Consider the following 16,267-nt stretch of genomic DNA (forward strand, 5'->3'; position numbering starts at 1 on the left):
TGAATCAATTTTCTCTCGTTTTTTTTTTTTTGCTATCTTCTATAAAAATAAATAAAAAAACGAAAACGTTAGGGAACAGTGGAAAAATGTCAACACTAACCAGCATCCTAAAAGTCTGTCTGTGGTCAAATAACGACTGTGATGGGTTTGGAAGGCAAAATAGGTCACCCTAGTCCATTCAATACGCTAAGTCCGTACTTTTGCTGTTTTATTTAGTGCGTCCACTAGCAACTTATTTGTAAACTTCTCGTGGCTTCCTATCAATCAAGATGATGTTGCTTTTAGATAAGGTATGTTTTAACGCGATTTCGCCACCTTAATGATCGACCTAAATCACCTGCAAAAAAGACATCAAAAAACCCTTGGAGATTACAGGGCGTTGATATATATGGTGCCGGCAAAGGGTCCTCCAACAGTCAAATCAGTAAGGTGGTTGGAGTTGTGAATGACATACCATAGCATTAATTGCCAGAGAAGGGCTCGGGACTGTAAGCTTTTTAAGTTTGTAGTCCACCGGGAGACTCCTTGTTGGAGCGTGCCTCTTTCCCTTAAATCTCATTTTATTAAGGATTCAAGACACAGCTCATGCTTTCTTGAGTTTATGTTGGAGATGAATTTCATATTAGAGAAGGAGAGTGGTTTTATCTCAGAAACTGTTCTAACTCATTCATATCTTCGTTTGAGCCTAAGATTCTATAAAATTCGTCACGTATGTGCCCAGAAGACTCTCACGTGTGTTTTGCACTTCTTTTCGTTGTGACGGCGAATCTTTGACTATTTAGGGCTCCGCACGTGTACGGTTCCCTGACATTAATTTGTTCACTCTACAGACCTTTGACCTTTCCTCTTCCTATTTCCTGATGCTTGGCAACTCTTGTGTCCCACAGTTGCCTCCAAAATACATTCTTCGAAAGTTTGCTGAGAAGGATGTATTTTTAATGAGGACCCCAAATGCTTTCTGCGTCTTTGGTTCGTAGCCCTTAAGTCAAATTTCACCATCCTTCAACTATCAGACAATAGATAAGTTGCCTGAGCTTCTGTAGAGGTGTAGACCGCTCAATGCATTGGAGAAACCTTTTTCATTATCCATGAAGCCCTTCTTAAATTTGGAGAATTTTTGCATCTCTAGGGTTTGCATGCATTTAGCCACACAGATTAACCCTAGAGGGCATATGAGTTGTTAAAAGATAAATGAATTAACTTTCATGTTCTTGGGTTGGCATATTACTGTCGTAGACGACATTAGATGTCTATTAAGAACACCATGGTTCACTTATTCCGCCATTGATCCTCCAAGAAGAAGAAAACCCAAAATTCTCAGAAGAGAAAAATCCTGAAACAAGAAGTTTTTGATTTCTTTATCAATGAAAGAATTAATTGTTGTAACGCGATTTTGACACCTTAATGATTAACCTAAATCACTTGGAAAAAATACATGAGAAAACCCTAAGAATTTAGAGGGCATCGATATGGTGCCGACTAAGGATCCTCCGACAGTCTAGATAAGTGTTTGAAGAAAATCCAAGTAAAAGGCTTGGAGTTGTAAATGGCATACCATAGAAATAATTACCAATTCTATTTTCTTGACCATATGAGGGGGCTAGAGGATTGGAGAATCGTCTTGGCCTCGAGACTGTAAGCTTGTTAAGCTTGTAGTCTACTGGAAGGACTCCTTGTTGGAGTGTGCCTCTTTTCCTTGACTCCTATCTTATTAAGAATTCGAGGCACCATCTATGCTTTCTTGAGTTTATGTTGGAAATGGATTTCATATAGGAGAATAAGAGTGGTTCTTTTATCTTAGAAACCGTTCTAACCCATTCAGACCTCTTTTTGAGGCTAGGTTTGTAATAAAATTTGTCACCCACGTGCCCAAGAGACTCTCACGTATGTTTTGCACTTTTTTTGTCGTGACAGCAAACCTTTAACTATTTAGGGCTTCAAATTCATATGATCCCCTGTCATTTGTTCACTCTGCGTACCTCTGGACCTTTCCTCTGTATGTTAAGGAGGTTCATATTTTATGATGATTGGACACTTTAGGTTTCCTAGCCTTCGTCTCTCTTCAATTTATTAATGCGAAATTTGGGGTCCTACAAGTTACTTGGAAAATCAAGGAATTTTAAAATTATGACATTTGTAAAGATGAGATTTAGAGCGTTAAAATCTGAAAATTTAGTAGTTTTATTAATCTATTTATCATTTATCAGATTTAAATTATATATAGGGCCTTTTTGGGATTGGGGCGAAGCATGAACGGTAGTTGGCATATAGGGTCCTTGATTCTAGGTTTCAAGGGATAGGGTCTTTGAAACCAATCAGTGTTCAAGGTTCGTGGTCTCAAGTCCTAAGTTTTGGGTTTGTGATCCTGATCATTCAAATTTCAGTGTCTTGAGTCCAGGTCCTAAGGGGGTTATGGGGTGTTGGGTTTGGGTGAGTAGAGAGAAGTTTTTTTTTTTTTTTTACTAAACTAATAGTTTTCCTTTAAAGTCTTTTATTATTGGGTCAAATTTGTAATTTTACAATTTAAATGAGGGGGTGTGTAGTGAGAAGGGCATGAGTGTTCAAATAGTAGACTTTTTTTTTTTTTAATCAGCGAAGCATAATTCATTGAAGTAAATAAGGTATTACATAGTATCATAAAGATGAGGTTCCAGCCAAAGAAAAACATCATCTTGCCATGAATGAAAATCACTACAATTTAAAACAAAACTAGCAAGCCCATATGCAACAAAATTATAGTTTCAAAAAATATAACCATATGTAGAAACTCTCAAATAGATGTTAAAGCCCCTTGGGCTCATAAGAGCATGTGTAATGAGAGTGTCAATGTCAAGTTAATTTCAATCGATTGACTTTTTGGAAGAAAATTGGTTTGCAATGGAGTGTCAATGTCAATAATTGAATTGTCATAGGTGTCAAAGGTCAAGAAGTGTGTTAAAAAATTGATCTGGAAAGAGTGAGGTTATGTAGACCACTTTTAGCTGCTGAGTTGACCACCTTAATATATTTTACCCAACTTTTTTCCTATTTTACCCTTTATTGCAAAAACATGATGAAATCACTTAGATCCATTCGGTGGTTATCTACCAAAATATTCACCAATGTTCGGCGATAAGTGTCGAATAAACACAAATATTTCGGCAAATAACTGTTGAATGCCTTTTTCATTTCTATTTGGTGGTTATCCACCTAATAATCTATCAATGTTCAGCAGATACCTGTCGAATAACCACAAATATTTCAGTAGATAACTATCGAATGACCTTACGAACAAAATTAAAAAATTTTATTTGAAGGGTAAAATTGAAATTTTGAAATAGGGTGGTCAACTCAGCAGTTTGAGGTGGTCAGAATAGCACCCCTCGTCTGGAAATTGCATATGACCTCAAAAATTCCAAGAAACGGGTATTTAAATTGCAGGCCCATTTAGCTATTTATATTGTAGGCCCACTTGATTAATTCATTTGATTTTGGGTTAAACCCAAGGTGTTAAATTTTGAAATTTTCGGCGAAATTTCGCCGAAAATTTCGATTTTTTAGGGTGTCGAAATCGAAACCCATATCTGTGAAATTTTCGACATAATTTCGCCGAAATCCTCGAAATTTCGGCGAAATTTTCGGTGGTGAATCTGGTTTTGGGTTTTGGAAGGCTGGGTTTTTGGAGAACAATGGAGCGGTGGCAGGGGCGGCAGGGGGGAGATCGAGGGAGAAAGAGGGGGTGGCGGCTAGCGGCGGCAGGGGGAGAGAGAAGCGACTGAAGGGGCGATGGCAGAGGGGGGCGATGGCAGAGGGGGGCGACGGCAGGGGAGGTGAGGGAGAAAGAGAGGAGGGTGGGTTGTTGTCTGGTGATGGATTGGAGATGCACACACAGAGAAAGGGTGGGTTGTTGTCTGGATTGGAGATGCACACACAGAGAGAGAGAGAGAGAGAGAGAGAGAGAGAGAGAGAGAGAGAGAGAGAGAGAGAGAGAGAGAGAGAGAGGATGAAGAAATGAAAGGAAGAAAAACAGTGCAGTGGATGTGGATGAGTGTTGCGCTGGAGGCTCACAGTTCAAAAAAAGTCAAATCAAATTCCATAATTTACTTTAGCTTGTAAATCCATCAATTTTTCAATAATTTCATTGGCATGATGATGGCAGCACCAAAACCTGTGCAAAATGACCAAACTATCTATACTCATGCCAGTTTAGAGTCCCACGTTGCCAAGGTCAAATAAATTGACGAATTTATGAATTTAACTTATTTTGCAAACTGAAGTGTTAGTGTAGGGATTTGATATTTTTTGAAACACATATACTAAAACGAAAAATGGTCAAAACTACATGGACAAAAAGTGTAGTTTGGTGCCTGGAGCATCGGGGGAAAAGAAAAGAAAGGAAAGGAAGGAAAGAAAAAGAAGAAAAAAAAAAAAGAAAAAAAAAAAGAAAAGGAAGGAAAGAAAAAGAAGAAAAAAAAAAAAAAAAGGAAGGAAAAAAAAAAAGAAGAAAAAAAAAAGAAAAAGAAAAGGAAAAAAAATTAAAAAGAGAAAAAAATTAAAAGGTTTAGGGTTGATTGGGGTTTGGGGCTTTTGGGCAATTGTAAAGAAAAAAAATAGTTTGAGGTTTTGTTTGGCCGTTTTGGAGTTTCGTTTAATTGTTTTTAAACCCTAAACTAGTAAACTCTAATATATTTTTATATAAAAAATAATTTAAAATACTCTAAATGGCCTAAATCTTAATATCATATACCATATCCTAAACAATATAGAATATAAATTATAAAATATATAGAGTTTAGTGTACAGATTATAGAGTATAAATAATATACTAATTTCATATATTTATTACACTAATTTTATTTAATAGTATTTGTCTCCAGCGTGCATTATATTCATCTTATATTACATGAAACCTACTATATAATTTGATTTCTTCAATATTTTTTATCAATTTAGTAGATAATATGTTAAATAAACATATGGTAAAGTTTTATTCAAAATTTCCGTATTTTGATAACAATTTCCGTCATTTCCATCTAATTTTTGTCGAAATTTAAAAATCTTTGAAATTTCCGTCAAAATTTCCATCGAAATTTCCGTCGAAATTTCCATCGAAATTTCCATCGAAATTTCCTCGAAACCCGAAATTTTATTCCTTGGTTAAACCCACTTATATAATCAATTATATATGTTCATTGCCCATACGTGGGCGTTACTTTAAATCAAATTTGTTTTGGGTCACATTTTTTAAAATATAATCAATTATGAGATCATTGCCCATGTAACGTTACTTCAAATATAAAAAAAAATTTGAGTCATCTTTTTTAATATATGACCATTGGAGATAATGGCCAATATGAGTGGCACCAACAGTCACAATTTGAAATTGTGACCGTTGGTGCTTTTTGGTTTTTTTTTTCACAATTTTATAAATCATCTATATATATGTTCATTCTCTCATTTTATTTCTACGGAATTTCATTCTTTACAATGGTGTAATATTTGTTCTTTAGAGGTTGTTGTAGTGTTTATTTCCTTTTCGACAAATTATTATTATTTTTTGCATAAATGGGTTCAAAGAAAAAGGGAGAAAGTTTTTCCACCAAAGAAGATATAGCCATGTGTCGTGCTTATATTCAAGTCTATGAAGATCCAATTGTTGGTGTTGATTGAAATAAAAAATTATTTTGGGTCCGATTCCATGAAAAGTTTATTGAGCTAATCAGCGAGGGGACGTGCGAATGCACAATCAAGGCTATCAAGTGCAAATAGAGTTGAATCAAGAAGTTAGTCACATTTTATCATGATTGTCTTAAACAAGTCAACAACCATAGACAAAGTGGGGTCTCTCAAGCCGACCAAGAAAGATTATTATTGTTTAATATTAGCAATTATAAAATATAATTTAGTATTATTATCTTTATAATTTATAATATTGTAGTGTACTTTATAATATTTTGAATTTGAACATTATCATTTGTAATTATTTGTTGTATTTTAATATTATATCATTTATAATATGATTTTTATTAGGTTCGAGAAGCAAGAATGTTTTTCAAAGAAAAAAAGAAAGTATCATTTAAGTTGGACCATTATTATGCGATTTTAAAAGATTCTCTCTTTATGGATGTCACTGATTCACATCCTATTGGAGACATCAACCCTGAGCTTGAGCCGCAACAATGACAACCAATGGAGGGCGTTGATCTTGATTGTGACGCCGATCCAGTTGAAACTTTACCTTCTCAAAATACATTCAAAATTCCTATTGGAAGAAACGAGGCTAAACAAGCACGCAAGAAGATGGTCCAAGATGACATTGCCAAACAAACGCTCAAGCAAGGTGTTGGAAACAATGTCCCAACAAATGGCAAGGTTGGAAGAGGCACGTGAAGAGTACAATATGATTGCAAAATACTCTGAAGAGACATGAAAATAATGCAAATAGACATCTCCCACCTAGATGAATTTTCAAAGACATTGTTTAAGGAAAAGAAACGTGAGATTTCAGCCCAATACTCTTCGAGATCATCTGGACTAAACATATCGGGATCAAACTTAGATGCCTATTATCCTAAGATGTCCCCAAGACATCTGTGAGAGTAATTATATTTATTTTAATATTAGATTAGCTTTTATGGTACAATTTCTTTTATGTATGTGTGGTTTATTTCAAAAAATGAATTATTGTATTTCCTTGCATGAATTATTGAACTCTTTAATTATTTATAGAAGATATTTTATTATATACAAATATAATATTAAAAAAACTATTATATATACAAATCATGAAAAACATTACATGCATTTGTTATATACAAACTATTATATGCAAATTAAATAGTAATATTATTATTATTTTTTAATAAACAGACACATGGCTTGAAAGACATGACATGAAAGCACATGGTTGCAAGTACACCTCTAACTTTGTGGGTAGCTTTTTGGCCATACTCCCAAGTCCCTTGCCTGTGAATGTCATTTGCTTCAATGAACTTAGCTAGCTTTTTGAATGACAAAGATTTCATGTAATCAATTCATGCAATTTATCATGCAAAAATTCGCACGGGTGTACAACCGAAACAAGAATCCCACACAGGCATAAATTATAATGTATTCTTGCTTTGTCCAATAGAAAATGCAAACTTGCTTTATCCAATGGAAACAAAGCTAGCCCATAATGAATTTGGTCATTATATAACCGAACTCTTCATCACACTCTCCGCTCATCACCGCACTTTCTTCATCACCATTATCCTTTCAACACCACTCTTATCTTTACCCGAGAATGAATCCCAACATTGTTCAAGATTAGGATAAAGAAGAGTTACTCATAATGAATTTCGTTGTCGTGTATGCCAACAAGGAGATACAAAGTGAGACGAATGTCCAACCCCATCGTAGTTTGGTTCCAGGTCGGCAGTACATTTACCATCGAGGTCCATAAGGTGCTGAGGATCTTAGGTTGAATTACTTTAACCATAATCCAACCTACATGCAGGGCATGTTTAGAATGCGCTATAGAATGTACCCAAAATTGTTTAATCGCATCCAAGATGGACTGAGTTCATACAATAATTTCTTCGTCCAAAGGCCCCATGTCGTCGAACATGCCGGGTTATTCAGGAAGCAAAAGACAAGTGCAACCATGAATCAACTTACTTATGACGTACCCGCTAATTATCTGGAAGATAAACTTAGAATGGGCGCATCCACAACATTAATTTGCTTAAGGAAATTCTATGAAACTGTCGTGGCCATCTTTGGAGGTCACTACCTTCGCGCACCAACCGCTACTGATCTTGAAAAGCTATTACGAAAAGGGTAAAAGCGTGGCTTCTCGAGAATGATCGGGAGTATCAATTGCATGCATTGAGTTTGAAAGAACTGTCTGACTAGTATGCACTAGTGCTTTAAGGGGCATTGCTCAAAACCCCATCATTTTGGACCACCGTGTCATCGTATGACCTTTGAATATGACATGCTTTTTTGGGTATGCCGGGGCCAACAATGATCTTAACGTACTTGATGCTTCACCTATCTTTGAGGACCTGTATGTCGGGTGGGCTCCGAGTGTTAACTTTCTTGTCAATAAGAGACAATATGAGATGACGCACTATTTGACAGATTGAATCTATCCAAAGTGGGCAACCTTTGTTAACGGCTTTAAGCAACCGACTTACCACAAGCAGACATATTTTTCGACAATGCATTCAGGATATCAAAAGGATATTGAACGCACATTTGGGGTTCTACAAGCCCATTTCACTATTGTTGCATAGTCTGCCCGATGTTGGAACCCACACATCATGACAACCATCATGAAAGCGTGCATTATCATACATAATATGATCGTTGAAGACGAGCATGAGTCTGATTCAGATGAGGAAGAAGATGCATTTGTGGTTGTACGCCATATTGTCCAACTTTATGATAAAATGTCAACACCAGGGACCTAGTACTTCGTCTTTACCGGAAGTGAATCCCAGTGGAACAATAAGTAGTGCATACATGAGACATTACAAGAACGTGAAAGATGATGAAAGACATTTCATACTTTGAAATGATCTTGTTGAACATCTGTGTAATCAAAAAGGGGCTAGAAGTTCATAGATTTGCGCATTGTGTTCGGTCCAATGTGTTGTATTGTTTTTCATTCTATGTTGCAATGCTATTTTTTTAATCTTATGTTGTACCATGCACTGTTTTTAAGTCTAAGCTGTAATGGGCAGTTTTTTATCATATAAATTATGGTTTTTATTAATATGTTTGTTATTTTATACTTTATAATCTAAAATTAGGAAATTTAAAAACATCAAATATTGGGTTCATTTGAAAGATCTAATTGAGACTTTCAATGGTACAATTTATAAAATAAAAAATAAAAAAAATTTAATTTATAGTTTTCAATTCGTAAAAGATTATATGAAAATATTAAAAAATGTTTAGGTATTGAGTTGAACCATTACAGTAAAACATATTCATGTCAAGTCAATAATTGACATGGTTACACAGTTGGAAAATATGGATCAATATGATTGAATTGAATTGTTGATTGACACCCACCATTACACATGCTCTAAGATGCCTATTTGATACAAAAGTCTCTATCGGGCTCCAAATTTGATTGATGATAGCTTGAAATTTAACTCAAAAAACACAACTTCAACACCAACAACCAAACAACTATAGCCAACACTATCTTAAAATACATTGGCTCTACGCCATTTTGAATAATTTTCCCTTATAACCCGTTTGGTTTGCGGAATTGATTTCCTGGGAAATCAATTCCTATGCCTTTTACAAGGGGAATGGAATGTAAGATTCTCATTCCCCCGTTAGGTAATGTTGGAAAAGTAAACCAATAATTCCATTTTTTTTGTTTGTGCATGAATAGGAAATAAAATTGGTCTAGTTTTTCAATTATACCCTTGTTTATTAAACAAAAGAAATATTTTTTTAATTAATTTAATAAAACATCATGGTTAATTTAATCTACAAAATAAGCAATAAATGCTTTCTCAAGAGGGGGAAAAAACAAAACCCAAGCTCCAGCAATGGTTTCATTTTTCCCTCCCAATAAGGGAAATTATTTCCGTTGGGCTAGGAAATGATTTCCCTTTCATATACTTACTAAACATGAGAATGTAAATGATTTCTCTTTTATGTACTTACTAAACATTATAATGAAATTATTTTCTCATTCTCAATCCTCTAAAACTTAAACCAAATGGGTCATAAAGTTAGGCTTTCATACCTTTCCAGTTTCCACCAAAAAAAAAAACTTTCATACGACTTGGTGGGCCCAGCACCACTAAGATATAACATTAGATGAGTTGACACGTAGCCATCCCAAAATCCACCAAACCTCCGAAACAACGCAGGACACCCAATCCAAAGTATAAAAATATCAATCCCTCGCTGGCCTTCCGATCCCTTCCGTCTCTCCTCCCACCATAAACCATAATCTCTTTCTAAGAATACTTACTCTTGTCTTTCATATCAAATTTCTTGTTTCTTTTGAGTCTTTTATAAGCATTATTATTCTGCTTTGCAAAGAATGGCAACTGCAGCACAAGCTGTGATTGCAGCAAACACATTTACATGCACATTCCCTACACAGAGGAGCTTCTTCTCCAAAAGACATCACAAAGTTAATCATCTCACACTCAGAGCTTCCCCTGAAGACTCTGACTGCAATGTGGAAGAATGTGCTCCTGACAAGGAGGTGACCCTCTCTCTCTCTCTCTGTGTATCCGCTCTGATCTTAGGTGTAGGTGTAAGATTGTTAATGGGTTTTCATTTTGATGCTGGATATAATTAATGGTAAAGCAAAATCTGTTCATTCAACCCAGCAATGTTGTAGGTTTTGGGAAGTAAAATAACAGATGACAAGATTGGATTTCAGAGTAAAAAGAGCTGCTAATTTAGGATTGTTTATACCCTACATATGTCTGAGGTCTAAACAAACACTACATAAATTGATTGTGTAGAGCAGGATGTGCAAGAGCTTTAGTAAATGCTTTGTTTCAAAAAAGTTGGGGAGACACTTGTTAGGAGACACTTGTTACTGCCTGAGGTCTCTGTGTTATCACATTGCAAAATAAAATATGACTGAAGAGGAATAAAGCAAAAATAAATGAAGAGAAGGGGCAGTTGGAGAGTGACTTCACAAGTGAAGGAGCGACTGCTCCTTTAGCTTACTGGATGGAATCTGGATTTATAGTAGTTGTTAGTTGATTTTATAGCATAATTTCCTTGTAGAAATAGCATATTCTGAACTTTAATTAGAAAGTATTTCAGTTAGAAATGAGAAATCTTGTTATGATTCACTTCATTTGTGAATTGTGAGTCATGATGTTGTATATGGTTTACCATAAAAGTCTGCTTTGCATAGTTTTATTGCACTCTAAGAATTAGTTTGTTATTTCTGCAACCAGCTGAAGGTAACCTATAGTGGGATCAAATAGAAAGATAATAGATCTCGCAGGCACAAGAATAGAGATTTTATGTGTCTGGAAAGTTTTTGCCAGATGATAAAAGATTAGTTAAGAAATTAAAAAGATAGAGTACCACTCACAAACCAATGTCTAAATCGCAAACGCTAAAATCTGGTTCTCAGTGTTCCAAGCTTTGGTGTCCTCATCCTTCTTCCTTATAACAATCTATTTTCTCTCATGACAAAAACAAAACATGGTTTACTTTATGCATTTATAGATTTTCAGAAAACCAATTTTTTTGACCAGGAAAAGGCTGTCATTTTGACCCAAATAGGAATTACTTAATATAACTTCCAAAGATTAGCTAAAGCCAGAACAGAAATAGAAATTTGAGACGGTCTCATTAGTTTTCATTTGTAAACCTGTGCTTTTCAATTATGTTTCTACCATCAATCAAGTGTGGTTGGTTTCTAGGGTGTTGTGCAATGTTTATCAGGAACAATATGTATAGCTAGTTGCATTCAATTTGACAGTGAAGAATAATTAAAAAAAAAAAATATTGATGTTTGTCTTGTGGTGTGAATAGGTTGGAAAGGTGAGCGTGGAATGGTTGGCTGGTGAGAAGACAAAAGTTTCTGGGACATTTCCCCCCAAAAAACGGGGTTGGACTGGATATGTGGAGAAGGATACTGCTGGGCAGACAAACATATATTCTGTGGAGGTTAGTAATATTACGTCTTCACAATTTGCAAGAATGTTGTTGCATTTCCTTATTATTTCGTTCTTGACTTTTTCTTTGATAAATCATTGTATTGTTTATTATTTCCTTATTATTTCTGTCGGTTGGGACATTTTGAAAGCAACTTTTATTTCTTCCTGATATATGTATGGAGCTATCATGAATTCAACAATACTCAAAAATTAAAACTGCAGTATTAGTAGCTTAATTGGGTATGTTCTTTATAATGGAAGAAATAGAAAGGTTGTGTCATGAAAATAATGAGCATCAGTGCATCACTCTCTTTACCATATTTTTTGAACTAGTAACTAAGTCTTGCCTCAGGACATGGGGATCATAGTTTAACTTAAATCTGAAATCATTGAGCATAACTCTTATTTGGCACCCTTCAGAGAGCAAGGTACAGTGTAAGTTGCACGTGTTTCTAATTGTGCCTCTCAAAACTTCGATTTATGAGGCATATACCTCTCAATAAAGCTAGTTAGCTAATTTTTCCGTGGTTATTAAATGTGTATTATTCATGGCATTAATTGTCAGCTAAATAGTTGAATCTCATTTAGGTTCTAGTATGGAGGCAGCCGAAAGAAAAATGAGTGAATGAAATTAATAGCACTTTCTCTTGTAAAAGCTCTCTGTTAAAAGATTTTGGAACACAGAATGTTGTCTTTCTATTGCTATATTAAATGTTAATTTTCATTTGAGCCATATAAATTGGCCTATGTATTTGAGCAAAAATTTAAAAGAAAAATATTGTAACTGGGAAAAGAAGGGAAATAGTGAATAGAACAAATTTGCTATTTCAAGAATATTTAACTAAAATATTTAGGCCTGAAAAGATTCCAGTGATAAGCTACCAGTGTGATATTTTACAGCCTGTCTATTTGAGATGATGAAATCCTTCATAACCTATTTTAAAATCTAAGACTTGATGATTTCTCTGTTTTGTGATTCTATCATTTGTTAATTCAATAATGTTATGTTATATTCAAATTTGTGTCTGTCTCATTCTCTATATAATAATATTTTGTTCTTGCCCTTAATAACTTGTCATCAACTTTTCCTTTTGATCACTAGTAATCTATTACTTTTTGTCATTGAATAATATACTCGATGATAGGTATAATTTATATCACGCAAGGTTATTCCTCAAGGCCAATACCTCACATCAAAAGAACTTGTTTTAAAGTGCTTTTTACAATACGCGCTCACAACACACACATGTAGGTATGTAATCTTAAGAACTTCAATAGTAACATCTAGGATTCTCTGCTGAAACACTAATCCCTGTATGCCTTAACAACAGTCCTGATTTATAGTATTGTTAAAATATGCAAGGGCTATATAGGAAGGTTAGACGAATGGCTTGAGCAGCAGTGATTAAAAATTAAGGACATTTCCACAAGCGATGAAAAGATAAAACTCTGGATAGGAATGAATGGTAAAAGATAAGTAATGTGGTGGATCCTAATTTGTCTGGATAAGGATTCTTGTAGCCATTAAAATCTCTGCCCTTAGTTGTAGAACCACCAACCTACAAGCTTGAACCTTAACATATCATCCATAATAACAGACCTTCTCTGTTGTCCTAGAACTAGAAGAATCTAAATTGTTCATTTATGGATATTATTTCATTTGTCTCTTTGTACTTCAGACATTCTTCAGATTTTATACACTTGAATATATTCACTTAGAGCCCATTCATTTGAATTTTCCCCTACAAACAATAATATCACCTAGCATGACTGTCATTGGAGTAATGGAACACTTTCATTCTTGAATAAATTTTACATTCTTATAACAATTTGTGAATCACTATGAAATAATATGGTTGTTTTGATCGAATTTGAATCATTTGATCATTGCACTGAGTCACTGCCCAAAGTTTCCTGAATCTCTCTCTCTTTCACATACACATTCCTTTCCTAACTTATGTGTGTGTAATGCAAGATATATAGGAAACATACTGATTACTTACATTTTCTAAGCCTTTATCATTTTAGCCAGTAAGATTTTATTAAATAGTTTAGAGCAGTTTGGCATGATATACTGTCAAACTGTGAATGACAGTCTGGCAACATAGAATGTCAAACTAATTGATAAGAGAAGATTTCCCCATGTGTGTGTGTGTGAGAGAGAGAGAGAGAGAGAGAGAGAGAGAGAGAGAGAGAGAGAGAGAGAGAGAGAGAGAGTTATTCACAAATAAGGAACTCTTGTATATCTAGATATATGTATGTGTGTGAGTTATATTCTCTGTCTCTCTCTCTGTCTCTGTCTCTCTCTCTCTCTCTCTCTCTCTCTCTCTCTATATATATATATATATACATTTTGTTTCTTAATGGTTTATTTACACTTAATGATCTACATACCAAGTTATATTTAAATCAATCTGGTCCACTTTATTAACATCCCTATATATTATATATATATATAATACACACACATGCATATGTAGAAACTTAAGGGAGCTGTTTGTTGCATATTAGTTTATAACTAACTAGGATTGCTTTTGAACTAAGGTCTGAGAAGCCTATTCAATTGCAATATAAGTTTATTTAACCACACCTTAAATTCCTTGGCCAAAAAAAAAAAAAAAAACCACACCTTAAATTCCACGTGGAAGATCAATGGAGCCATAGAGATGTTTACAACATGTCAGGTTGGTTGGGGTACATGGCCAGTAGGAACAAAACTACCAATGAACTATTATAGCCATCTGTTCATTGGGTTTTTGTTCTTTTGTTTCTCACCTATTTTATTTGCTCCAGACTTGAGTCTATGTCACATTGTAGTATGTTGCCTCTAGTAACTTCTCTACATTTTCCAGCCTGCAGTTTATGTAGCAGAAAGTGTAATAAGCTCAGGAACTGCAGGGTCTTCTTCTGATGGAGCTGAGAACACAGCAGCAATCGCTGCTGGACTTGCCCTCATCTCTGTTGCTGCAGCTTCATCAATACTCCTCCAAGTAGGTAAGACCCCCCCTCAGGTGCAGAAGGTTGAATACTCTGGACCATCACTTACTTACTATATCAACAAGTTCAAGCCACTAGAGATAATCCAAGCCTCAGCACCAAGTGTGACTGAATCATCCTCATCAACTCAGTCAGAAAGCTCAGCGCCAGAACCTTCTGAGATTCAGGTTGAATCGAAAATTCAGCTGGAGCCTTCTGCTAACGGAGTCGGCAATATCTCTTAAGCAATAACTTGGTGCAATTCTGAAGTGTAAAATCTACTAAAAATTTTCTTTCACATCATCAATGTATCTAATTAATTTATTAGTAGCTACGAGGATGTATATCATGATACATCTGCTGAAGAACAAAATGTATATCACAATACATAACAGATGAAGGAGAACATGATTTTGTCATTGCCTTGAACTCCTGGCCTTTGGTATGGCATAGACTGAAAAGTATCAGTTATGTGAGAAAAGAGAGGTTAAGAACAACAATGATTCCCAAATTAGCTAGAGTCCATTTCCACCAGTACGTTCCTTCCTACAATCCAGGCCCCAAGCTAGAGCATGGTTTAAACCCCACAGCTCAGCAGCTAGAACCTCTCATCTGCCAAGATTAATATCACCTTCAAGACCCACAGGGATAGCAGCAATCCTCTGCACAATATCCTCAGGCAAAAATTGCTGAATGTTCTGCAAATCCCATAACTGATTACCACAGAAATCTGCTACAGCCAAGCCAATCTGATCAAGGCCTATAAATCATCACATCAATCTGAATTCGGAGTTCACATGGCACAAATTGAGAAGGATTATTCGTACCAATGCCCTCTGAAAGTTAGACTTTTTCTTATTTTGCCTCCTTAAATTTTAATTTTCTTATTTTACCCTCGAACTTTACAAACTCTTTCAGTTCACTCTATTTCGTCAAGTCTGTCAATAGTTTCCTTAAAAAAACTCACATGGCCGCTTAAGTGGCATGAATGAGCCCTTTTAATATTATTTAGAATTAATTATCTCCTACTACATGACAACTTTTATATTTACCCTCAACTATACATATTGTTTAAACTTAACAATAAGGTACTTTTCGTATTTTGGGGATCAGCTGTCCTTTACTAACCCACATTAAATAACTATTTTTGCTTTTTTTTTTTTTATAGAGTATTTAATATTTGTCTTTTTCTTTTCCATTATAGCTTGTTGTTTGGCTCTGTTTTTTGAGTCTCTATCATTTTCAAATCTCACAAGCTCCAGATCTTTCTTTCTCTCTCTCTCTCTCTCTCTCCAAAAATTGTGTGATTTCATGAAAGACAACCTTCAGATCTTTCTCTATCTCCTCTCTTTATCTCTTCGCTCTCCATAAATCGAGTGAGTTTTCAATTGTTCCAGGATTGAAAAACCCCCATTCGAAGTTTTCGGCCACCACGAGCAGTGATGTTGTGAACGGTCTTGAAAATCTCAGCGTCGACCAAGAAGCAATGGATCTGCTCCGAGCTTGATCGAAGCCTTCTAGATCTGCTCTGACCACTCCGACTTATCCTCGATTGGGCATGATCACAGCTCGTGGTACGTAGACTCCTACTTTGATTTCTTATCAGTAGAAGGTTCTTGATTTTTTTTTTTTTTTTAAAGCTCAGTTTCTGAAACTGCAATTTC

At 35.1% G+C, this 16,267-nt stretch overlaps 1 protein-coding gene across 1 annotated transcript; it reads left to right on the forward strand.

Annotated features, from left to right (window-relative positions):
* Positions 1–9,883: 9,883 nt before the first annotated feature.
* On the forward strand, positions 9,884–15,032 carry LOC147291676 (proline-rich family protein). The gene is made up of 3 exons (XM_086238658.1): positions 9,884–10,204; positions 11,503–11,637; positions 14,480–15,032. The coding sequence occupies exons 1-3, from the start codon at positions 10,037–10,039 to the stop codon at positions 14,846–14,848; spliced, it is 672 nt and encodes a 223-aa protein (XP_086094784.1). The 5' UTR covers positions 9,884–10,036; the 3' UTR covers positions 14,849–15,032.
* Positions 15,033–16,267: the final 1,235 nt, after the last annotated feature.

Source organism: Dryas octopetala, chromosome 3, assembly GCF_963921425.1.
Source record: "Dryas octopetala chromosome 3, drDryOcto1.1, whole genome shotgun sequence".
Taxonomy (NCBI): Eukaryota; Viridiplantae; Streptophyta; class Magnoliopsida; order Rosales; family Rosaceae; genus Dryas; species Dryas octopetala.